General features: G+C 45.1%; 1 protein-coding gene across 1 annotated transcript; it reads right to left on the minus strand.

The window, feature by feature from the left end:
* Nucleotides 1–1,683: 1,683 nt before the first annotated feature.
* rims3 (regulating synaptic membrane exocytosis 3) lies at nt 1,684–24,219 on the minus strand. Its single transcript, XM_003968991.3, has 7 exons — nt 23,981–24,219; nt 17,567–17,861; nt 7,638–7,779; nt 7,449–7,561; nt 6,954–7,055; nt 6,737–6,876; nt 1,684–6,636 (listed from the first exon to the last, which is right to left on the minus strand). The coding sequence occupies exons 2-7, from the start codon at nt 17,820–17,822 to the stop codon at nt 6,424–6,426; spliced, it is 966 nt and encodes a 321-aa protein (XP_003969040.2). The 5' UTR covers nt 17,823–17,861; nt 23,981–24,219; the 3' UTR covers nt 1,684–6,423.
* Nucleotides 24,220–25,739: the final 1,520 nt, after the last annotated feature.

The following is a 25,739-nucleotide window of genomic DNA, read 5'->3' on the forward strand; positions in this document are numbered from 1 at the left end:
AGTCACAAGAAGAGCCCTAAAGAACAAAGACACACTGACATGGCACAGAAAATACAGGAGACATCCAAAACACACAAAAAGAGCCAAACAATATACTCTACACCACAAGCTCTTAGATCTCTTTATGATTGTAAGAAGAAACACAAAGTGTTTAAGAGTTGTTGAATATTCCCTCAGTCTTTATGGGTGAAGAGATTATGTTGTGTAATTTATTGAGGTGTGTGTGGCTCCACCTACTTTACTCCTTCTTCTACTGCTTTCCATCCCTATGACCAATAGAAATCGACAAACTCTCCAAGAGGACACTAGAACCATACCTTCATCTTGACTCAGGACAAGTGGTCTTACCGAGATGCCTGCAACATCATGGGAAGACACGTCCCTCTCAGCTTGCCGTTGGTAACCTGGGTGAAAGCGGCAGCTGATGCTCGTGCCTGATTCCAGCTGATAGCATAGTTAAAATTTGTTGATTAGGACGGCCCAGCAAGAATCCAAAATGAGATTTGTACCACAAATCTTTTAATTCATTTCCATGACCATGTTGGTGTCATTGGACAAGGGGATAACAAAGCCAGTCTTGGTAGGGGATAGTTCCCAAGTTATATTGTCCATGACCTGGTTCTGACTCACGGCGCTGTAAAAGACAACAGCACGGTAGCTTTACTGAGAACATTCTGGTGTGAAATTGTTCCCATGACGGCCCTAATCCTAGAGGATGTTCTTCTGCCCTCTGAACTGGAATAAGGAAATGGTAGATGGGCTGAAATTGCAAAGGTACGCAGATGTAGAAATGTCCTTGTACATTACCATCAAAACCCCGCACAGCTGGTCATCGTCATTTAAGCGAAAGGCCAGTTGCCCGACTTGGACGGTTCCATTGCAGGAGTCATCTCTGAGGTGTAGAGCTCCAGGAGGAAAGACAACCTCAAACAGTGATACCAACATGGTGTCCGAAATCTTGACCCGAGTGATGGACGAGTCTGAAAGAAATATGCAATCAATGCACCTGATCAAGGCCCCAGATCAGTGGTCCCTCCTGGACTGAAATAGATGAATACGCCACAGTAGGTCCATCACTGATCTTATCAGCTGGAAAAGACAATTTGACAATTATTTTGGCTTTCAAAATATTAATGACTCACTCAGATTGATTTGTGGCGCCATCCAGCTACTTCCACTTCCACTGGCATTTTAGGCCAGCGTACCGTTGGGCAAGAATGTCATCCAAAGGGTATTTGTTCAAGTCTCCACACATCACCGACTCTGCTCTTAGGGCGTTTGCTTAATTTGACCAACAAACTGGATCAGTATCAAGTACCACGTACCTTTCCTGTTGTACTACCTGAGCTAATGGCCCTACTGTCGGGAGGGGGAGGTCAAGAGAGACAAAATGATGGATGGAGGCATTGATCTCTTCATCAAATGCTTAAAAATCTCAATTTCACTCTTTCATCAGGTCCAATCTGGATATTTGAGAGGTGAATACCCGCTAGCTGATACAGATGACCCCATCTTGTTTCCACGGCAATCGCAGGCGAATGGTGATCTGAAAATGGATCTAGCTCCATCAGAGTGTGGATTTTACTGTTTCCCACGATGTATTTATGAAACAAAATAAGTGTTCAGATTAAGTTTTTGTGTTGATGTTAGTGTGTGTACCTTTTCAAACCAGGACAACCATTTGTGATTCAAATAATCTTTATTAACTTTGCGTCCAGATGTCAAAGGGCATGCAAGTACAGGCTTCTGAATCTGAAATACTTTTTTTTCTTCGTTTAAACTTGATTCTATTTCGTCTATTTTCTTACAAAACTACGTGCACCTGAAGTAATCAATTCTGCAGCGTACAAACCACAAAAATACCAGTTTTACATTATCAAATACTGCACATACAAAACATTTACAAAGCACAGGTAGAAAATTACAGCTTCCTCTCTCTTGATCACAAACGGCGCCCCCTCATCAGATGATCTGATTTGCTTTGACTCTCAAAACCCCGTGAACTCACCTCGGTGAAAATTTAAGGCCGATAAGAGGAGAGAAAAAAAAAGACAACAGCTTATTTACCAACAATAGTTGTCCATCTTTAAGATTGTTACCGATTGGTGACTGCTGTGGTCCGTTTAAAGTCGGAATGGCCAAATGTTTTATTTTGAGGTTTCGCCTCGAGTTCAAATTTGTGCTTTCCTAGATTTTGGTGAAATTGGAGGTTGCCATGGCGACGGGAGGGGAGCTACAGGGGAAAGACAGGGGCAGATCACTTCCCCAGAAAACTTGTGCTGTAATTACAGATGTGGGTGAAGACAAACAATCAAGCAACATTAGAGAATGTCTTTCAGTGCAGCTGCTACATATGGAACACAATGCTCGCTTATAAAGTCAAACAAGGCCATTTTATTCATCACCGGAGGGTAAATATGCACATTAAAAGCCCCCCATCCACAGCTGGGACACTGTCACTACAGTGATTTCTATCAGTATTGGTATATAATTAAATTTCCAAAAATTGTTCAGTAAAAAAACAGAAGAAACAGGAAAACTATTGTTTAAATAGTGAAGAGAACATCGTGGGTCACCAACGTTTGCTTTAGGGGCCTCTAAATGTGCAAGTCTCCAGAGGGGACCTGGTACCAGTCAGTGTTCTCTGATTCGGGATCAATCAAGGATAAAACAACAAAGTGATTATAATAATTGAATCCCGACGTTCACACGTCGCATGTCGCCTCGAGGCGCAAAACACCTGATAATAACTCTATGTTTATGTTGTGTTGTGCGGGTAAATGCGCCTGCACAGGGAGGCGGAGGTACCAGAAACGCAGTTCCAGGCGATATCAGCGCGTCTGGCGAACAACGAACCTCTAAATCTCAAATGTCTTCTCACCATAAAGAGCATTTAGTCCCAAAGCGATGCATACGTCTGCTGCTTCAGAGCGTGATTCAACTACCTGTCCGTGCCTCAACCTGAATACTCGGTAAGAACGAGGCTTCAGCGAATAACAGGATCAGCAGGGGGGCTACAGCCAGTGGTTATTGCCGTAGATATTTTAGAAAATGGACCGAGTCCACGCTACTCAAGATAAAGCATTTCCGTTGCATTTCCTTTGCTTTTTCTCATCCGAGGCCAATGCCACTTTACAAAACAATAACTATAGTACCATAGGTAATATCAAGACTAAATACAGTAAAATAATCAGAGTAGCCATGCTGCAAATGGTTGCTAGCTCAGAGCACAAAACAATCCCACCAGCTCTGCAGAGAAATCTATCTGGGGGACAGACATCGCTTTTGTGCGACATGAATCAGGGCGAGAGAAATAAAGCGAGCCGCATGTCGCCCGAATGTTCTCCCATCTGTCAGCTGTGAATGAACAGATGAGGAATGAGACGCACGGGAGACGGAACAGTGCGAGTGGGGACGTCTGAGCTGCAGGTGAGATGGAAGAGTCTTAAAAAGAGAGTAAAACTAAAACGGCGCTCAGCTCTGGTCTGGTTAACAGTACATTCATAAAACTATACATTTGCACATATACAGCATAACTTCAGTACAATATTTCAAGCAAAATACATTTGTCAAAACCTTCAGTTGTGTGCTACAACCGCGAAGCAACATCTCTGACGCAAAATAAGGCCATTGTAAACCGGACGAGCCCTCGTTTTGTTTTTTGTGAAAATCTGAAAGACAGGCGCTGCCTTGCTCTCTCAGCGTCATGCCGCTCTCCTTACAAAAATAAAATACATTTCCAACGTAGCGTTCGGGGGGGGGGGTTGCAATACAAAACCTCTGCACGCAATAGAGGTTGGGGTAAAGACCTAATGTGGTTTGCGGGTAGCGGACGTTTCCAATCCAAACATTCAATACTCGGCTGTGCCAACCAAGCTTAACATTCCAAACAGCTTTCTTACACATCGAGCGACTCAGCTACACTGCTTCCATGCGCTTCCCTTTTCAACCCCAACCCCCCAATCTAGCCATGCTTGAATGCAGGAAAATATGAGGAACTTCCGTCCACGCTAGTCCCCAACTTGATCTTAAGCTTCACTTTTTAACAAATATTTACACGCCATTTGCTATCACGCATCCTCGGCGCACACTGAAGAACGCAATGCAGCAACTCGCCTTTTTGGTTGCCGGAATCAACCTTTGGCAATTTCTCTGTGCTGTCCACGAGAAGCTATTTATGCTTCTCTCTGCTCTCCAACAGGACAACTCAACGCACAGCAAAAGGACGTACAGTTTCATATATGCTCAGGAATATTAGAATTCACGTGGAGAAAACATTAATTTCAAAGTGTTTACCAAGGACTTGACATTCAAAAGAGACATTATGCAAGTCTAGAAAAGGTTGGTTCATTTTGTACTTGTTTTGTTCTTGTTTTTTCATTATATTTTCTCTCCAAAACCCAGAATTTTCTCACAATTGCTTTAAGAGGTGCGCACTTACGAGAATGTGCAAATACCAAGAGGACTCCCTATCTTAACATCATGCCAGTTGTTCACAATAGATACAAATGAACAAGGTACTTAGAAATTACTTTAACTACAGTACATGACAGGAACATTAACAGATCCAGCAAGAAATCGCTCCAAAATGCACAAGTTAAACAGGAACCTTAATGGTTCTTCTAAAAAGGGTTGTGTATACAATGGGAGGGCCACAAATGACCATTTTACCATCCTCCCTGAAAATAAAGCAAGAATCAAGAATCAGATCCCTTTAAAGTCTAAATATGAATATTGGAATCCGAATTCGGTCGGTTTGAGGCGCTAAGACAGCAAAAAAGCCTCGGAAATTCCCTTTTTGCAGAGTGAAAGAGGAAATAAAACTGAGGGTCCTTAGAAAACGACAGGACGGACAATATGGTGCTGGTAAAATAAATTCATTTGCTTGTAAACAGTAGACTGAGATCGTGTCACACGAGACTGATGGAATACGACAGTTTTAAGTGGTTTTAGTATTTGTACACGAGGTTCGTCTCGATACAGCCTCGTAAAACAAACAAACAAACAAACAAAAAAGAATCAAGTCTACATCCGCAGAAATGGCGACTCCGGAGGGGCCGATCTTTCCGCCTTTGCATCCTTATCGCAGATAAAACCGTCAGCTCGTGAGAAAAATACACTGATAACTACAAAACCCTGCTTGCAAAACAAAGAGCGGGAAACTTTTCAGCTTCACACAATAGAACACAATCAAATTGGCCTGTCATGCTGCGATCGTTTTTAACCCCTTAACGTAAATGATCGAGTGAGTTTAGAAATCAAACATAATACGTATTCCACAATAAAGTGCATTCCTGGTTACAAACCCGCGGTCGGACGGAAAATATTGATATTGCACCTGAAAGAAGTTAAACTAACATACAGTGTGTGCCAGAGTCACAATCAACCTGCTGGCATAAAGAGTAAAGAAAAGCTTTACTTCAATCAAATTCATTTACAGCAGGTTTCATTAAAGTGACTGGGAGGCGTCCACCGTTGGAAGATGATCTGAGGAACCTTAGACACACAGCTTGGTGCAGTTTTACTCTAAAATAAATGAAGTGTTTGGGTTAGTGGCTGCCTAATTTGGTCTCTCCTTCCCCAGACTGTGATGATGCCGCTCTCTCCGTCACCCTCCATCTCCCTCAGTCACTCATCTCTCGGGACGGAGCGCTAAAACTAAAGTGCAGCGCCGCCACGCGTTCCAGCGCAATTAAAAAAGCCAGAGAGCTTCAAAATGTCACAAGCTTTGCAAGCGCACATGCTGCCTTTACGCACATAAACACAAAAAAGTATAGCACTATTTATATATATATGTATACCTATATATAAACTCTGACCTGTGGACTTTATAGATCAGCAGTGTTGCTACCTCACTTAACAGCTGTTTTTTTCTTTATTTCTAAATATCCAAACCTGTTTTCCAGGCATGTTTTTGTGTTTGGCATACTGTTCTCAGCATACTGTTTTTTTTGCATTACACCTAAGTCATTGACTCTGCTACATATCTATACTTTATATTGTGTACTAGCTCGCCTATTGATAATAAGAACAACGATAACAATTGCTTTGGTTTTAAAAAATAAAGTTATTTTTTCTCAGTTTGGCATAGAGAGTTTAGAAACTGGCATCGAGATGGTGCTGGAATGAATTCTGGTGCTTGGAATGCAGAATGTGGCGTCAGGTGGGTCGCTCTCTTGCGGCGGCTGTGCTAAAAATGCTACATGTTCTCATAAAATCATATCTGCGTCGTGCCTAAAAACACTGATCGGGATGTAGAGATGGAGCAAAGACTGTGGCGTGTGGATGAGAACGGGGATTCTCGTCTTTGCTCGGATGCACGTGGGTATGTCATGTGTACCTGTTTTGCACTTCAAATACAGTCGCTGTTTATTTACAGTACGCGTGTCCATGTCTGCGTGTGTGCGGGTGTCTACTAGGTGTCTAGGAGCACGAGGGGCTGGTGGCGCTCTCCAAGGAGGACTGGGAGAGGCGTCTGGTGAGGGGTCCGATGCTGGGATCTGCCAAAGAAGAGGTAGGGAACAACTTGTACCAGCCGCTGACTGTGGCAGAGAGGTCCAAGTCCTCCAAGAGGATCTGGGCCATTCCCATGAAGCACTTGTGGTCCATACGCCCGTAATCCCCCCACACGATTACCTAAGGAGAGGATTAAAAGAGTGCCCAGCTTATTTGCATTTCGGTTCCATGTTGGTCTGCTGGGAGCGCAGCAGTAAACCATTCACAGTGCATCACCTACCTGGAGGACTTTGCCCTGAGGGCTCTCATCGAACAAGAGAGCCTGCTGGTAGGTGGGATCCAGATTCCTCTTGACTACTTTGGTTTTCTTTTTGGCCAAACATACGCCGTTCTCCAGCACATACACCTTCACATAAGTTGCTAAAGGGACAAATGAATCAGGTCGGCTTGACGCCCGGCTCATCACACTGGCAATAACGAATGTGATTTGCCCATACCTGGAATGTTCTTGGAGCCCGGTTTGGGGGTCAACCCTCTGGCCTGGTTGACCTCCACCTCTAATTGACCTCCTCTGTCCACAATGCCTATGTGGACATCCCCTGTGGAGGCAAAGAAAATCTTAACAGTGTGTTTGTGGTGTTGCAATGACAGACATCTAACTGCAGGGGGAGACGTGGAGCTGCGAGTTAGATTTCATAAGCAGTTTGCACAGTGTTTCCTGCTGTTAACAGGCAATGACCTTCGCATGAAAGATTTACATCTCATGCAAGAATAAGAGCAAATACAAGAATGCTGTGCAGCACTTTTAGACCTTTGAAAAAAAGCAGTCCTCCATCATTTGCTAGCCAACATTTTTACTGTATTTGCTCGCTGGTGTGCTGCATCTATCAGATATTCTGTTGTCAGGGGTTCACAGATCTGAAGATGAGGCATCAGAGCTGGGTGGAAAACATAATGGAGTAAAGAGAGGAAAGTGATTACTGCTGCCATACCCATGGGGGGTGTTGCTAATGTCTGTCGGCCTACAATCTGAGCCGGACCAAGTCCATCCAGGAAGTCGCTGAACTGGCTCTCAGGCCCCAGGCGAGTCGTAGGGAAGACAAATCTGCAATTGAGAGGAAATTGGGGAAAACTGTATGTGGTAATATAGAGGACAAGAGAGCTGAAGAGTGGAGACTCACGTTCCGTCAGAGCTGTTGGAGTTGGTGCTGCCATCAGTGGAGTCCTTGCTCCCCTGCCGTGTCACTCGGTTCCTCATCTCCACAGCGATGCCGGTCTCGGTGCTCCGCCGGATGGTACTCCGAAGCTTCTTGGTCCCGCCCTCTGCAAAGCACAGGTTGCAGCATTTGTGTTGAAGTAAGTTAATCAATGAAAAAAATGAGGGATCAGTAGCAGAAACAGACAGTGATTGTAGTATGGCAGTAAATCGTGGGTCCTGAGGCTCCCCACGCACACACCAGGGGACCCCTTGTTCCTATATGTTGATGAGCTGGCAGCATATCCAGGGTGCACCCACCTCTCACCCAAGGGCAGCTGCATACTGATGGCATACTAATCCAGCTCAATTCAGGTGCACTATCCCAAGCAAAATGCACATAACTACAATTTAAACTAATAATAATTATCGTAATTAGTATCGGTATCTGACATTATGAAATGGGTGGGGGAACAGTATGTAGTTCCACAATATTGGGAGCTTGAAGCCTGATGGAGTCTAATACACCATAATTGCACAAACAGCTCAGGGCACGGCAGCGTAATATTTTTGAAAGTCGGCTATTCATTTGCAGGAGTACCTAGACTGAAAACATTAAGCATTGACACAAAAAATATTTAAAAAGAGATCAAAACACACTGGCAACTGTAATAAATATAGATAACAAGACCGGCCTTCTCATAGACTGTTTATGTAACAGCGAGGCGCACCAGTACGCCAGGCAGAAATAGTCCAGTGAGTCATCTCTGCACTATTTGTGTACATTGCTTCTCTGTTATGTGTACATTTTACAATAGCTGTTATGAATGAGGGACTTGCAGGGTTGAAATACACACAAATTGGCAGCTTGAGGAAAATCTGTAGACAGAAAGTCTGAGTGGCTGAGCTGGTGGGAGGCGTATTTCAGGCGTTTCAGCCCCGCTGATGGTGGGAGAGCAGGACTGAGCTGGAGAGCTGCTAACCCCAGAAGAAGCTTTAGGGCATCATCCGCTGCACGGACGCGCTGGAGTTGGGGCCGACTTGACATGCAGAGTACTAAGTCGGAGCGATTCAGGAATTACATGTGAGGTCGCCTCGTGCCCTGCTATCTTTTTCTCAGCCTACTTTCATGTTACCCCGAGATGGAAGAGACCAAAAAGGGAATTCAGATAAAATGCTACCGGCAAAAATCAGGATTTTGATCAGATAAACCTTATACTCTAGACATAAGCTAACATACTGCCTGCGTGCTGTGAGAGCGCGCACGTGAGTCGTGAGGGCGGCAGTGAGCCTGGGGGATAAAAAGGCTGAGTCGTTCCGAAAAAGCTCAACTAAAAGACCTTGACAAAGTCTAATTCCTGGGACTTTTCGGAGACAGGCGCTAACTACACGGAAATGTAGCTAAACTATTATAATCCCGCCGAGGGGATTTAAATTCTCCAATCTCCCACTTTTTTCTTTATTCTGAATGTCCTCTCCAGGATTCTGCACAAGTGTCTCCCATGCACTGATAAAATAATGAGCCCTGCACCACAACCGTGTACCTGTCAGCCCTGTCACGTCCCTACACTCCCATAGTCTCTGTTCCTCCTCCTATCGTATGTCCCTCGATACACCTTCAGCCTTTAGAGTTCCCAACCTAGATCTCAAAACTTGCCTCAAACTTTTCCTTAACAACAAACTGGCTGGCTAACAAAGCGGAGGAACGAAGCACGAACTGACAAGCAACCGGTGTCCATCTCGCATCCGTGCAGGTACCAGTCGCAACAGATGCTGCAGAGAGACTTTCCTCCACGGGCGCCCACACAGTTAGACGAACTGCAATCGCCACCGGAGATAACGAACGACCGGCCGCTCAACCCTCAGTCGCACATAATTAAGCATTCTCATGACACCGGTGTTGATGACATGGCAACCGCAGCCTGAGGTTATTACGCATCGCTAAAACCAAAGTCAAATGGAAGAGCGTTCTGTTTGAACCGACCGTCTCAGGGAACTGCCAGTTATTCAGTCTGGCAGGCTGAGAGGAAGAACATGTAACTGTACTGAATCACAGGAGTGAGAGTTGGGGAGAGCGCGGTAAAAAGCAACGTGAGGATGATGAGGTCCCATGGGTGCTGGAAACAATCAGAAGGGGGCTGCCTTCTGCTGTGTTTTATTTATAATCCTGCAGTCAAGAATACGTCCAATACACACTTTCCCTTCTGTGCTTGTGGGTGGGTGTGTGTAGCATCATACACAGACAAACCGCATGCACCCCTTGCTGCCATGACAACCCCCGCCCTCAGATCTGGACCCAGACAATGCCACCTGAGACGACTGGCGCCATTGCACCGGACTAAAAGAAAAAAAAAATCAAGAGGAGAGACCTCAAACTCCCTCAGGTAAGGCTGAAACACAGCCGCAGCAGCAACACACGGCTACCCACCCCCACCCCCACCTCCAACAGGTTAGGGGCGCACCTTTCAGAATTTGCACAAATGCCACAATAGAGGTCGGGATGGCGAACCGGTTGGAAAAGCAACAAACAACAAAATCCACGCACGAGCGGGACGTCGTCATTTCTAAAGACATCTTTCAGCCTTCAAGCGGCACTTCATTAACTTCAGAGCCACAGTTACAATCATTTATCAGCTGGGCCCTCCCATCTCATCAAAACCGCCCCACCAACTGGCACCTCCCCCACAACCCCCCCCCCCCCCCCTTCCCATGTGTGAAGCAGCCATCTCTTCCTTCCTCTTTAATCCCCTCCTCCTGATCTGCGCTTTTCCTCCATGCGTTTCCATGGCAATGCTGTCTGCATTGCACCAAGAGCCCCGGCCTGGCGTGTTCACTCATGAGCCTGTGCTCGCCGAGTCTTCCCGGGCATTGTCATCTGTACGAGACTTAATCAGCCATAACTGCTTTTCCTCTCATCTTTAAGCCATGTCTGCAGCTCTTGAGCCTTACCCCATCTCTACCCGCATTTCACGTGCGCATCGTTTTGACCATTTCTAGGAGTTCATCACTTCCTTAGCCTCGCTGTGAACTGCTCCGCCTTCACTCCATGTAAATTATTTATTGTATTTTCTCTCCTAGCTCTGCTGAACGAGCGGCGCTAACGTAGCGCGCACGCAGAATCTGCACAATCCTGGAGGAGGTCATTAAAAGTAGCTGCATATATAAACCATTGGAGAAGCGCAAACAACAACATTACATAAGCGGCTGTGCTTGAGAGGGTTCATCATGTGCTAGAAGGCTGTTTAAAGCGTCTCCGCTGGAATGAGTAATGCCTCGTCCCCCAAGACACACGCGCAGGAGCTGTGGAGACGTGGAGCCACCGGGCGCTCCGAAACTTGAGGCCACATTCGATGATCAAGATAGAAAGAAGAGGATGAGGAGGAGACAGAATTGGCGCAGCTAAGGGGAGGGGAATAAGAGCTTGAGTGGGGAAACTTAAGTGCAGACAGGGAAATAAGGTAAAGTGCGATTACCAAAAATGCCATCTATGCAGAAAAGAGCCGGACCACATGCGCGGTGCCGGTGCATGCGTGTTTGCGCGTTAGCATTAATGCTGCTCTGACATTTGGAGAGAGCGCTGGTGAAACCTCCCTCATTATATGCTGTAATAGAGAAAGCTGTTTTTAGACTCCCTGGATACGCCGACATGCCTATCGGATGCACCGGTGACGACAGCAGCCCACCATCCATAGCAACCGTAACCAAGCGTGAGCTTTGTAGATGAAATATCTGTTTTGGTGTCGTTAAATGCGCGACCTCTGGAGGAAAAAGGATCATTTGAGGCAAAAGATTATAATGAGAGTTTATATAATGTAGTTTTAACCAAGAGTTAAGAAGGAGGTGGAGGAAACATCTGTACAATTTAAAAATGAAGATTCAGGTGAACACGTAACCTCTTCCTGTTTGTTACTGGAGGTCAAACCTGCCTATGGATGGTTAATAGGATTAGTATTGCATCCATCTCAAGAAAGGACAATGCGGCTCCATTAGCATTTCTCAGCACTGTGTTCCACAGGAAACATTTCCCCTCAAACCTGAAACTTTCAAACGCAGCAGGAAGTCAGTAAGTTAATATGCAGCGCAGGCTTCTGTCTAATGAAAGATTATTTACAATGAGGAAACTGCTAATCCAATTCAGATCTAATTTCCTCTTGATTACCACACGGGTGATGGGCGAAGGATGCAAGACGGCTGAAGGAATCACAGGGAACAAACGGACGAGGGGAAGCAGCACGCGGACATTAAAAAGGCAAATAAAGCTTTCGGACAGGAGGTTCTAAGATGCAACTACATTACATAGGTGCCTGCATTTCTGCAATTTAGTCTGCATTTTCCTTTCCAGTAGCATGTAGCATTAAGGGAGCGTATTCTCTATGGCAGGGGTCAGCAACCCGCATGCGGCTCCCTGGAGCTTTTTCAGAAATATGAAAATAGAAAAAGATGGTGTGAATAATTTAGATTTATTTTTTGTTTTAAAATAATTTCTGGAGGGGGAAAGGTTTCCAATGTTTTCCAATGCTGTAAAAATGTGTATAATAAATATTTAATTTCAACATTGCATTATAATGGAAGTTAAACATAAAGCACCATCGTACAGCAGAGTGGTCACGTGGTGCGTCATTCTCTCCTGGATGCTGCAGGGAAAATAAACATTTAATCATTAATGCTCATTATGTATTTTTAGCCTACTTATCATTTTGAAAATAGGCTTATATAGCTAATATAGACACTTACAGAATGTGTTGCCTCCATAATAAGGCTTATATAAGGCTTTTAATTCTTGTTCTTGTTTTTTTTTGGTCCAATATGGGACTTTCAACGTTTGGGTTGCTGACCCCTGCTCTATGGCGAGGAAGTGGCTCGTCTGCAGTATCTGATTACTTTATGACCCACTCTTTAAGATTCATGGCTTCATACAAGTTAAATGATCAATGCGCGAAGATCACTGCATTGGTTCTTCAGAAGAGCTGGTGGGGAGAAAACAGATCAGAAGACACGACGGCTTCAGGCTGTGTGCCATGAGAGCAAGTGACTCAAATGCGCTTCAAAAGAATAAACAAATGAGGCGGAGGAGCAGTCATCGCTGAAATAGCTGCGAGGAGGAGGCTCCCATTACTCGTTGTGAAATTGAATATAGTTACAGTGTGTAGTCATGGTCAGAAATATCCCAGTTTTATTTAAAAAAAAAAAAAAAAAAAGGCCACTCCAACTGGAACCAGGGCTCAGATGCTGCCGCTTAGAGCCATATTTTGAGAAAAATAGAAGGACAGCGTTGGTGGGACGGGGATACTTTATCGCACATGTATAAACATCAACGCTCATGAGAGAAATCCCAACAGCTGTCATGTGAGGGCACAGAGCGGCATGAGGTGGGCACACGTAGCGCCGCTATTCTGTCTGCCGCAAGATATTTTTAAAATAGACATCTTATTTTTATTCTGAACTACTTGAAAAGGACTTCTTATATAAGCAGCAGGTGCATGATTTACACATGCTGAATTTATGTTTCCCTTTTGACCGAGAAGACACAAATATGCTAAAGTGACTAATATTGCATTGTGTGCACGGCTTCTATTCCCATAAAAAAGATTACAGAAGTCTATTTTCTCGTATTTTCTGATGTATTTTTGCAGATTTTGGAACTGAAACAGTCCTTTTGAATAAATACTGCAGCCGGTATCCTTAAACAGAAAGGGAGCTGTTGTTCCCAACACTGACTGGGATGAAGCCAACAGGCTCATTAACACAGACTCGCGTCCTTTGTCAGACACTTTTCTTTTGTGCACTGTGAGAGGTTGGATAAAGGCTTTTACGGGGACATCAAAACACAAACAGACGCACGTCTACACCTGGTTTGTTTTAAACGGCTCCTGGTGCGCTGCACCTCATCAGCAGCGGCGCTTTTTCCTCAGCGAGGCCGGCGGCGTGGTGGCAGCCGCCGCTCTGCTGGCTCTGTTTTCACAGCCGTGGATAAACCTGCTCAGGAGATAAGACCTCGTTCAGCAGAGGAGTGACTCACCCATTAAACCTGGGGAGCCGAGCGCGTGTGCGAGCGCGGGCCCCCGAACGCGCCTCTCACTGATGCTAATAATAGCCGGTAATACATCGAACACAGACAGAACCGAAATGCCATCCCCAAACACCGGCCCGTTACAAAAGCTAGAATAATGAGACAATGACACACGGAGCCGGGGAGATTAATGGAATTACACGGAGAGCAGGAAATTATGGGAGAAGAGCGTGCGGCCTGTGTGAGAATGCAAGGAAACAAGGTTGAAGACAAGACGCTTCGGCGAAAGCAGATTTTGATTCCTAGAAACATTTTCAGTGTAATTGCTCTTCAAAAGAACTTTTGTTTTTTAACACCCACGACCAGCGTTTCTTGCCTCGGCAGATTAGGGACTGAAGCCAACAGCAACGCCGATTGCACGAGCGGCGTTTTACGTGCGCGAGGGTCTTCAGAGACAGGCTGAGCTGAGAGTCGGAGATAAACTGCATTCGATTCCCAGAATGGAGCGTGGCAAGAACAGACCCTGCAGAAACGGGCAATAACAGCAGAGAACCACATTATGGCCTAATAGCACCTTAAGGGTCAGACATCGACACATTCTCCGAGGTCTCTCTTCGCTTTTAGCCACCTTTGCGCGTCGGCAGCTTTATTTACTGCGCTGATATTCCCCCTGTTGCCATAAAAACCTTTTGGAGTTTAAAAAGGAGTGCGATTATGTAATGAAAAGGATGACGACAAGGACTGAACGTGCAATCATGTCAGCAACATCGTCTGTTTGTCTTGTAGAATTTGGTGGACATGTTCTCATCCCCCGTCTTTGGGGACCAGCTCAGCCTGTGGCTCTTATGGCCGATTAGGTGAAGCAGGAGAGCCGTCACCAGGGCCCATTCGCCCCCTCAGCCAATGGATGGATGTTTTTTTTCAGAAGGTGGAGCGTCGAGAGCTGACTGGCTTCAGGGGTTAATGATAGCCAGGAAAGTATTCGGATCAAACTTGACTAGGAAAAGGGGACTTGTCTGTCTGTCACTTAGTGTGGATCAGGAACCTAATTAGATCCATCAATTGTTTTTTACTTAGGTAAATCCAAGTCATGTTGACAGTCCAAGCCCAACATAATCCTGTTATTTGGTGGGTTTTGAGGAAAATTATGCGCAAAAAGTATATTATTTAACACTTCTTCCTCATTGTAAATGCAGATCTTGAATTAAACCAATATTTCTATGTTTCTTTAGTCTGTTTTTATTTATTAAAATGGGACTCATGGATATGATGGTGATGCTGTTGCTTTTTTATGTATTTTGGCACAGCTCCAGCTGGAGGTCAGGGCGTAAAACATCACACTGGAGCAATTAAGAAGCATTTCTTTTGAAAATGGGTTCCAGGGTGGTGGGAGTTTAAAAGGCCATGGCCTCAGCTTTGAAGTCAATGGGGAAAATGCTACGTTACCTCCACCTGCCTAAAAGGGTTGCTGTCAATACTTTTTTCTCTGCAGGCGCAAGTACCAGCACATAAATGATAACTACCAATCGCGGATTCTACCCGACTAGCTGTCCTGCAGGCTCTAGTCGGGTAGAATCCGCGATTGGATCCACTTTGTGTGTTCACAAAACCATCACCTCATTTAAAACCTGTTTATTTATGGTCATGCTGTTTCTAAAGCAGGAAATGTCTGTTGTGTGCCGTTGCATCACACAAACACACCACCACCTAGTGGCCTGGCATGGTAACTACATCATTTATGGTATTTCATGCATTTGCCATGTTGGAAACGTTTTCATCTGAAAGCGATACTTGTTGAAAGTGAGAGTCACTTTCGTTTAAATCGGAGACACTGATCCACAGATAGTCGGGCTGGTCCAGAATGCGGTGCGGCTGGAGAGGCCACGTTGATTAGTGTTCCAGGTGCGCCGTGTTCCGCTAGCAGCTGAGAACTAAATTTAGACAACTCTCTCGCTTTCCTCTCTTCATCCTCAGCCCCTCCTGCTGCCTTGTCCACACCACCCCCCACTGCGCTCTCCTCATCACCAACAAACAGACACGAAAGCGCCCGCGGCAAAAATATCGACGCCCCTCTTTGCGTCACAGGAGTGTCAGCTGTGCATGAAAGCGTAGACTTCTCTGCAAGTACGCGGCGGCAGCAGCAGCCAGCTCAGCCAGATCGCTGCTAAAAATAAAAAAAATAAAATAACACGAAGCGATGGGAGTGCGTGCTCTCCCATGTTTACGTCCCATTAGCCGCATAACGACCATGTCAGAGCACAAACAAGCATGTGTGAACGTACACACTGTCCCCACGTCTTCTTACTCGTCTGAACCTTTAAATCACAGTTGTCAAACTCTGAGTAAGACAGAAAGGGAACGTGTCTGATTTTTCATGTATATGTATGTATATTTCCTTAAAACCATCTTGGTTGAGTAAAGCAGTGTTAACAAACGCGGGATTTATTTGAGAGGGATCTGTTTAGCTGCCGTGGTGATTATTTTCTGCTTAATCCCTCCCCCAGTGGCACTATGTCAGGTATGTGTCATTGTGGTGATGGAGCATTCACTGCATCCAAGAGCTACGACTGTCAAACAGAGGCGGCTGTTTTATAGCTCTCTCTCACACTATTTATTTAAGGGAAGCAGGTTAAAATGTAGGTAACACATTTTTTTTAAAAATCATTAATCTATAATGGGATTGTGTTTTTTTTAAAGCTGCAGCGAATCGACTGATCTGCTAATAAACTGCTAATAAACTGCAACAAATTTTCTTGAATATGAAGGTTTCAATATCTTATTGAATCCTCTTCCAATTAAAGTTGCCCAGACTATTTTAATACCTCTTCAAGACACAAATACAAATATTTAAAGCATATTTCAGACTCTTTAAAACTTGGCAATCAAAACATTGATTCTAAGTCAATTTTCAATTGGCCAAGTGTTGTCATTACACATTTTGGCCACTACTTGCTAGAAAAGTTGATTGTCAATCAATTACTGTCATTGCATTGTGAAGTTAAAAGGGTTAGCATTTCTAAAATAACAACGAGAGCTCCCGACAGCAGTCAGGGAAATTGCCCCAGCTTGTAATGAGATGAGCTGATGTGCAAACAATGCTGTACAAGAAGGAGAAACAGAAGCGGGAGGACGGATACATTTGTTAGCAGTCGACATAAGGATGGAGGTAAAAATGCTCCGAAAAAGCTGAGTTCTTTACACCTCCTGGCCTTTCAGCCTTTAGCAGACTGCTGTGTGTGACATGTTTTCTCTCTTCCCCACTGGGAGTGGGTGTGTTTGTGTATGATTCAGCCGCACAATGTCTGTAATTACACCCCACGGGACACACATCAACATAGCACCGCTATCACTTAAACACAGCCGGCTTGCATATTTGCTGCAAACACACTTCAGTTTGCAGCGTTGTTGCGACGTCTTTCTGTGCAGCCGGTTAAATGATATTAAGACAAAGAGCCGGAGCCAGTGGAAGCTCGCCGAGCGATATTACAGGTATAAGAGATGAGGCGGTGCACCAAATAACCTTTCAAATGGATTATGATAACTCTGTTGTGGTACTGGAACAGTACCAGAAGTCTGATGAGGTTACCATAACTACGGCCTGTAAGCTAATCGTGTCTATAGAATGCTCAACTTTGCTGTGCATGACCCAGTATCTATAAAATATGTTCTATAAAATATAGAACAATGGAAGCTGACATGAAATTCCTTATGGGGACTATATAGTTGACCTATTTTTTGATCCAAAGTGGACTCCAAGTGTTCTTGAGAACTCCTGAGTTAAATTTGCATGAATGCAATCGCAGCAGAAAAAAATATTCTGAGATGAATCAACAGATTGTAGCTCAAATTCTACTCGACCCTTAAAGAGGCGGGAAGATGGATATTCATATCTGAACCTGACTGACCTTGCTGGTTGAGTTGCTGTGTGCTTTTGCTCCACTGGGACAGCCCCACGATGGCCACCATCTTGGCGCCCAGGCTGGAGCGCCGCTTCTTATTGCCCGCCAGTGACGTGGAGTCCGAGCCCCCGCCACCAGGGCTTTTCTCCAGACTGTACATGGCCCCCGAGATGCTGGAGGAGCGCACCACATTCCGTGCCGCCACGCTCAGCCCGCTCATCCCACCTGGGCTGGGCACCTCCACAGAACTGCTGAGCATCATGGTCCCGCTGGACTGGAGGGCCAGAAAGTTGGAGCAGGGCTAGTTCAAAAAAAGAGAAAAGAGCATAAGCAGTGAGAAAGAAGCTCCATTTTAGAGAACAGATGCATAATTGCATCCACCAGAGGGCGCTATTAAGTTGGTCAGCAACATAATGTGGGATTCAACAAACTCAAATTTTTGTTTCATCTTTAGCAGTGACCAGCTAATATTCTCTATCATTTCCATCCCTTGGCTGTTGTAGTTTTTGCCCCTGAGCCTGAGTGAAAGTAAGATAAAACACAAATTTGAGCACCGATGACTTACAATGTCTTTCAAGACCCAATAGGCTTTGGAAAATAAATAAAAATATAGATTAAACAAGAAACAAGTGCAAACCTCCACCAAGCAGGTCATTTTGACACATATTCTGAGTTACACTACTACTGAAATGGAAAGACTCCTTTATTTGCCTTTTTATATTGCTCATCTTATATTTGAAGGTTAACCTGGGTGAAAGGATCACTGATTGAGGCGGCTGATGATAGACAATGATTCACAGTAGAGAATCAAGGCACTTGGAGAGAGAGATCTAAGTTGTCTTCCCTTAATGGAGGTTGTTGGACTTTAAAACAAGCATTCCATTTTCCCCATATATCATGACTTCCACCCATACTATAGCATATACACTGTAAGCCCCTTGGCTTTGATCAAAGGTCAAATTCCTTCCGGAATCCAGAAGATAACTAAAATTTAATGAACTCTTCTGATGGCCCGTTTTTTGAAAAGTTCATAAAAATCTGACTTTTGAATTGTTTTCAATCAATCAAACAATCAACGGCTGTCACATAACCTCCATGGCGGAGGTAACAAATGCTGAAGTGGATCCATCATTGTGGTATATCTACTGTACCAAGACAAAAATGGGTCTTGGCGATGAAGGAATGAGGTGAGATTCAATTTCAAGCACTGTTTGATTTTAATTAATCCCACCTTTGAATCGCAGTGGCAGTAAAAATGATTTCCTGCAACACATCAGAAAAGGGGTCTTTACAATGATGTTCTTTTCCATTATTTTGTACATTCTGCTCTTAGCAATGTCTAATTTACAGCTCACCTTTAAACTTGAGTCTTAATCCTATTCAAAGATCTGGGCTAAGATATTGTCCCCATAAAAGACCCCCACACCATAAAGTAGTTCTCCAACTAGGACCCCAAATGTGTACCAAGACAAGCACACACGCACACACACACACAAACACAAATGTCAGTACTGGTCTGCTGTTAAGGGGTGACCCTGTCAGATTTTATTTGTCTCACATGGGGTTTATTTGGGAATCTCAGTCTGCACCTGACCTTTAACAGTGACACATGATAAACTCCACAGCTCATGTTGGGGCTGCTCGAATTTGGGAGCCCAATCATGTTTATAAATTCTCCTCTGGCTAAAGAAATTCCAAATTATGTATATTACTGGACTAAAAGGCGGGTTGTGTTTCGTTGTGAAGATACTGCTAGAGTATAAGAGAGCGTAGTGTGAGCTAGCATGAACCACATCAGACCGTGAAAGTAATCCAGCGCCATGGTCTTCAGCCATCGTTAATTGAATCATTTAAAGTATGTGCTCCTTTTAATGTGATATGTCAAACCATTTACAGTGTAAAGATCTGCCGTCTCATGTTATTTCCTTCTGTCCTTCCTTCCTTTACTTTTCCCCAATTTTAAATCACACAAGAGGTACAAAAGCCTAAATAATGTATCACCAATGTTCTTTAAGACCCTTTCTAATATTATATATTAGAAATATTATATATATTCTAATATATAAACATTTTATGAATGAGTATTTCAAAGGTCCTGAAAGTTACTATTTGACTTTAATGTAGCGGGATAGCTTTTGCTATTAAAAATTATTATGGCAGCAAAAAGGTTACCGAGGGGAAAGGCAAGAGCGTGAGCAGCTGGAGACAGACATGCCAATGCGTCTCCATACCTTTCTTCACACCGCCCTTTCCTGCTAAGATTCTTTCCTCGCCCGGCTCATGCGCACTTCTTCCCAACTCCATGGGGGGGTTCTCTGCATACTTTGAACACACAGCAAGCAGAGCACAGCAGAAGAAAATGAGTAGATGGGAGGGCTGTGGAGGGAAGGGACGGCAGCTCTTTGCTTTCAGAGATGGCAAATTTGCTCCTTAAGCTATAAACTTAATGCCTTGGCTGACCGTGTTGCAAACAGCTCCCGCTGGCTCAGGCTGTGCAAGTATATCACATGCACAGATGTTTGTGCATAGGTTCCATTAAGTAACAAGGAATATTTAGAATGAGGATCATTTCTGGATAGTCTGCAACCCAAGATACTTCTCATACAAAGGATCCTTTTCAATTGTCGACTGAATGATCAAGTAACTCGTAGCTGGTATTAGCAAATGCTAGCCAGACAAAGGGAGATTGGATGAGCATTGGTAGCGGCAGTGCGCAAGATGGGCAGGAGCTCTGTTGCACTTCCTGTTGAGGCTACCATGGAAACTTCCCAGATTGTGAGAGAGTAAATGCCAGCCCAGCGCCGGCTGCCATCGCGTTTGGCCCAGCGTGGCGTTTGTTTGTGTGGGTGATGCGTCCCTCTTTGATCGTAAGGGGGTCCCTTAAAATGGAAGAACAGAAGGCCGATTCTGCAGCCGTGCATCTGCGGAGCCAAATGGACCACACGCAGAATCCCACGCAGAGGAGCCCGGGACAAGCCCAAACGGGCATATGCTGCCCTGAATGCACGTTCCAGGACTGTATGTAGGGAGTTTTCCTCCAACGGCACTAATTTAACATCCAAATCGGTAGCAAATTACTCAGACGTGGCGTAAATTTGATTACTTCGCGACCCCCTCGCTGAAAAAACACATCGCAAAATAATTGACAAGATACGGGTAAATATTTGCAAATTTCTCATTTCACACTTCCAGGCCAGGTGCACGGATCTGACTCGCGTACAGTAACGGCCATGAAATGAGCAGAGGGGAGTTCATAAACCCGCCGCCTTCCCGACCGGCCCAATCAATTTTTCATCCTATGAAAGCTTTAATGAGGTGAGTCAGAGTCACTCTGTCGATGTCGGATTGTGACAGCGGACGTGAATTTAATTCCTTAGTCAGCCATGGCAGGAAAACAAAGGTTGTTCATTTCAGTGTTGCTACAATTAGGGGGGGGTTTATGATACATATGTTCAAAATTGGATCTGTGTGTTGCTGCTCTGCACTGTTACACCTGGATAACAGGTGACGGAGCAGCTTCAGGTGACGGAGCAGCTTCAGCTGCTGCATATCCGGCTAGATATCGCCAGGAAATCCTTTATCCATTAAGCCCCATTGAAATCTGCCATATCAGCACCCTGTGGAGTATCACTTGAAATGGCCCTTCACTCGTCCCGTCCGCCTCTCCGTGTCTACGGCTAATCCGCCTGCAGCTCAGCTGATTTCATCTCCGCGAGCGAATCAAATACTTTGTCCGGGATTTGAGCCAGCAGTGAGACCTCTCTCACATAATCCGTCTCAACGGCTCAGGCGGGGGGGGCTCGCGAGACGGCGGTGTGAGAATCGCACACAGCCGCCGCCGCAAACAACTTAACGTCCTCGAAAAAGATTCGATCTGAAACCTTTTGTTGCCCTCAAACACAGAGCAGCAAAGTTACCCAGTCAGCAACAGGAGGCCAGAGAGCCGGCAGAAAATAGAGGAATGAAAAGCCGGCGCGGCTGACTGGAAGGAAAGTGGGTTAAGAGGGGCGTGATGGATGAGACTTGGAGCTGTTCTGACTCACGTCCTGCTTTCTACGCTGACTAATGTGGTCAGTGACACGTCTCTCACTACCTCCATCTCTCCATTTCTTCTGGGATGATGGGAGCCAACGAAGGGCGGCACATAAGATCTAAACCAATCTTTAAGGGTGGTTATACAACCACACTCTCAAACTGCTGCGTGTTCGGAGGAGCTGTGTCGCGCTCTCTCCCTGCTTGTGTTTTTAGACTCTACATCTATCTGTGCCCTCACTTTTGGCCTTTTCATTTCTTTATTGCACAGGTCTGACCTCTTTTGCCACAATAGCTTAAAACTGTCACTGCTGTTTAATTCAATTTAATTTTTGAGCTGAAATTGGCCCCTTGTTACAGAACTTGCCATGGAACAAAGACGGAATTGTTTTGAAAGACCCCTCTCTTGTCTATAATTATTCTTAATTCTCTAAATGAGGAGAAAGAACATTGTGGACTTTGTATAAATAAGTTTATGATTCATTTTCACGCAACCAAAACAACATTTGTCATGACACAGATGTTTGAGCAGGTTGAGTCTAATGTATTTGTCTGGTCCGTGGGGGTATGAGGTCACCTTTGCATCAGCGGCGGTTGTGAATAGTTAAGTGGAATTGATTTTTGTAAATACTATCCAAGTATAGAAATTACCTGACACCCATATCGACAAACCATAACCTCAGAATGTAGGTCAAATCCTCCGTCCAAGTCAATGCAACAAAGCGAGAATTGCACCATTTTTTGTCCTATACGGTATATTTGGGATTACAAAAAAAAAAAGAACGTCCTGAAAAGATCATTTTTGAAGAGTTTCACGATGGGTTGGACGCTGATCTACTCTTTGGTGCTTTAATATTTTAGTTTTGTTTTCTTTTATTTCAGAGAAGACCCTGAGCAGGGGTGTCTTGCCCGTGCTGCTATGCTGGTCTTCCTCGTGGGCTCGAGTCTCCGCCACTACACAACATTTGGTGTTTCTGTCCTAAATCTGAATGGCCAACCTCACAAGTGCAGTGAAAAAGACGGAACCACAAAACATTAGGCTCGAGCATCTCCATTGGTGGTTTGGTCAAGGAATTCGCCACGCTTCTCCCTCCCACTTTGTGACAAATTAAACGGGTCTAAATTCAGCCTGTGCACAGAAAAATATGGAGTAACATCATGATTATCTCAACAAATGAGAACCTAATGTTTTTTGTCTATTTTCAGCAGCAGAGACTCCAAATGGCATCACCAGAACCTGATGCTGGCACCCATAGCGTGGGTTTCACTAGCCTTATATTTGTATAATGAGAAAAAGTGCTTGGCGTTAAATTATTCCTGTATTGGACTAGATTATGCACGGAATTGAGGATGAATTATCCACTTTATTACATCATCCACTCATTCCATATTTCCAGAACTGCTTGAGTGCCCTAACGACCCTTGAGCATTGTTCTTGGTTGGAGGCGAACGCTGGAGGCCTCTACAAGAAGGTCAGAATAAACAAAGCATGGTTACACCCAACGTAGAGCTCCCAACTCAAGGGACGAGCCTCTTTGTGAGCCGCCGCTACCCCCCCCCCCCCCCCCACACACACACACACACCCAGATCCACAGATAGAGACGAGGACAAAATTAAACAAAAATCTTCCCTTACATCAACACCTTTACTCTCAGACCTGCCTTCCGTGCACGTGCCATGTGTTCCCGCCCTGGAACCGCAGGTGCGAAACAGCCTGAGCTGAAAACTGGACAGCGTCGCTTCTGCGTGGCCATCTGACTAAATCTCACACCCCAGCATGCATTTGGCCTGACCTGCACGCTGGCACAACGCAGGCATCTGAAAATGGGCTTATTCCCACCTAAACCCAGCAGATCTGGCTCCCGCCGTGCCTGCATGTACATGCAGATGGAACAGAGTTGATTTACCATGAGCCGCATATAGGATTGACCCTGTGCAACCCAGAACACCTCTGCACGGTTGTATGGACCCAATCAATAAAAACGATCAGTTTCTTAGACCCAAACAGGGCTGCAACATACATATCCTGCAGGCGCCGCTCACAGATTCCAGCGCCACCACAAACCAAACAAGTGAAAAATTAAAACAAGGATTTGCATTTAGGTCACATGACTCTGATTTCCATTTTCGCGAGCAATTTATTTGGAACGCACCTTGGTTTATAAATAAATAAATAAGGTGTAAATGAATCCTGAGCTGATGCGCGTCACCTTATCTTGCACACATCTCCAACAGGCCTAAACAAAAGAAATTACTCCAAATGCCTGAGCAACGCTTGAGTTGATCACTGATCAGACTTGCACCGTTCGGTCCCGCAGGAAACGCGATCGCGTTACATCGAGACCCGCAATTAACGCCAGAATCACGGGAGCGGAGCCGCCACTTACCGCTGGGAGCTGGGAGCGGCGGAGTCAAGGTGCGCGTTGGCAAGTTGTCAGATAATATTGCGCTTCTGTGTCTTGTGGGTCAATGTCATCGTTTGGCTTGTGTTTGTCGACGGGGCTGATGTGCAGGAGGTGGGTTGTCGGGCCGGTGTGTCCGCTCAGGGCTGCTGCTGCTGCTCGCACGGCATCCGAGGAGCGGTGACTGCTGCGCTGTGGAGCGAGAGGAAGGGTAGGGTAGGGAAGGAAGGAGCGCAGGAGGGTGGCGGTGGCGAGAGGGAGACCTGGGTAGGGCTCTCGGGCACGGCGAACAGCGACAACATGCGGGCTTATGTCACCTTACATCGCCGAGGAATGCGCGCATGGATACCTGAGGTAAAAAGGCCTCAAAGACTTGAACCAGGGGAGGCAAATTGGGGGTCCAGCCGACCAGGTTTATCTATAAAAGCCACTCTTATTTTGGCATTTTTAACTAGAAATAAGTGACCGTTTTCCCCAAACCATTAGTGTTTTTTTTGTTTTTCTGCTTTCCAAAAAGCACCTTTAAAGGATATAACTGTCTCTTGCCATGGAGCCAATTGTTCAGCCTGAGCTGCATCATCCTCAGTTAACGTTGGATCATTTACTGTGAACATGCTGAACTCACGTCACTCCGATAAAGACGAGTTGTTAATACATTTATTTAATGCTAATTAAATGTCCCAGCCATTGTAATTGGATTGTTGGGGTCAGGCGTACAGACAAGATCTGACTGGACACGCGCAGCGATAAGCCCCTCATCTGGTACCATCAGAAGGTCATTTAGAACTTCAACCAACGCAGACACGATGCAGGAACGCAGCCTAAGATTTGTGCAAACTTATACTGCCCTTGTCCTTTTTACAGTTCTGTCCTCTCATACTTCATGATTTAACTAGAGCCACAGCTGTACTCCCTCATGTCGGCATGTGTGGCGTGATGACATCAAAGACGTTTGAGATTCTGCTCTTCCAACTCCTCCGGGGCTCAGAGGTCGTAAAATAACGGATTTGGAATCTGCCTCCGCCGTCCCTCCTCTTTTTATTCCCTTTCATAACCTAATAAATACTTAGAAACAGCTCCTCGGCTCCAGTCTCTCGCTGGAATTATGTTTTTAAAATTCAATTTGTGGACTTTATTACTGCTGTTGTGCATGTTTCCCTCGCTGCAGAGTTATAGCAGGTTTAACAAGACACCCATGTCACCATTGACAACATCTCGGGAACTTGTGCAGCAGAGCGGCGCTGCTCAGGTAGCCTGCAGATGAAATATGTGCCACTGGGCCACCCGTGCAGAGCTGCTCATACAGACATAAATCACAGGCGCTGGATCAATGCCCCGTTTCCCACAGGTGGATGGCTGCAACACAACACAATCAATTCTCTCTGCGTTAATACTAAAGAGAGAAAGAGGAAGGAACCGGAGTCATAAGTCAAAGGATGGATGTGTTCGGAGCTCCGATGCAGAGAAATTGACTCGTTTGTTGTTGGGATAAACAACTTTCAAACGTCTTTTTCAGATGTATTTGAGATGAACAAAATGGCGGTTTAGTTTCCACTTTGGAGTGCGCGAGTGCCCTTTCATGAGATCGTTTCAATCCATTCCCTCATTAATCTTTTGAATTATTTATGCATTATCCCCCAGCAGGGGTCGAGGGGGAGGCTGCTGCTGAGAGTTCAGAGGAAATTTGTGTTTTATCCTGTTGCTGGCTCTCATTAATGCATTTGGAGCGCTCAAGAACTAATCT

This window comes from Takifugu rubripes, chromosome 12 (assembly GCF_901000725.2).
Source record: "Takifugu rubripes chromosome 12, fTakRub1.2, whole genome shotgun sequence".
In the NCBI taxonomy this organism is placed as follows: Eukaryota; Metazoa; Chordata; class Actinopteri; order Tetraodontiformes; family Tetraodontidae; genus Takifugu; species Takifugu rubripes.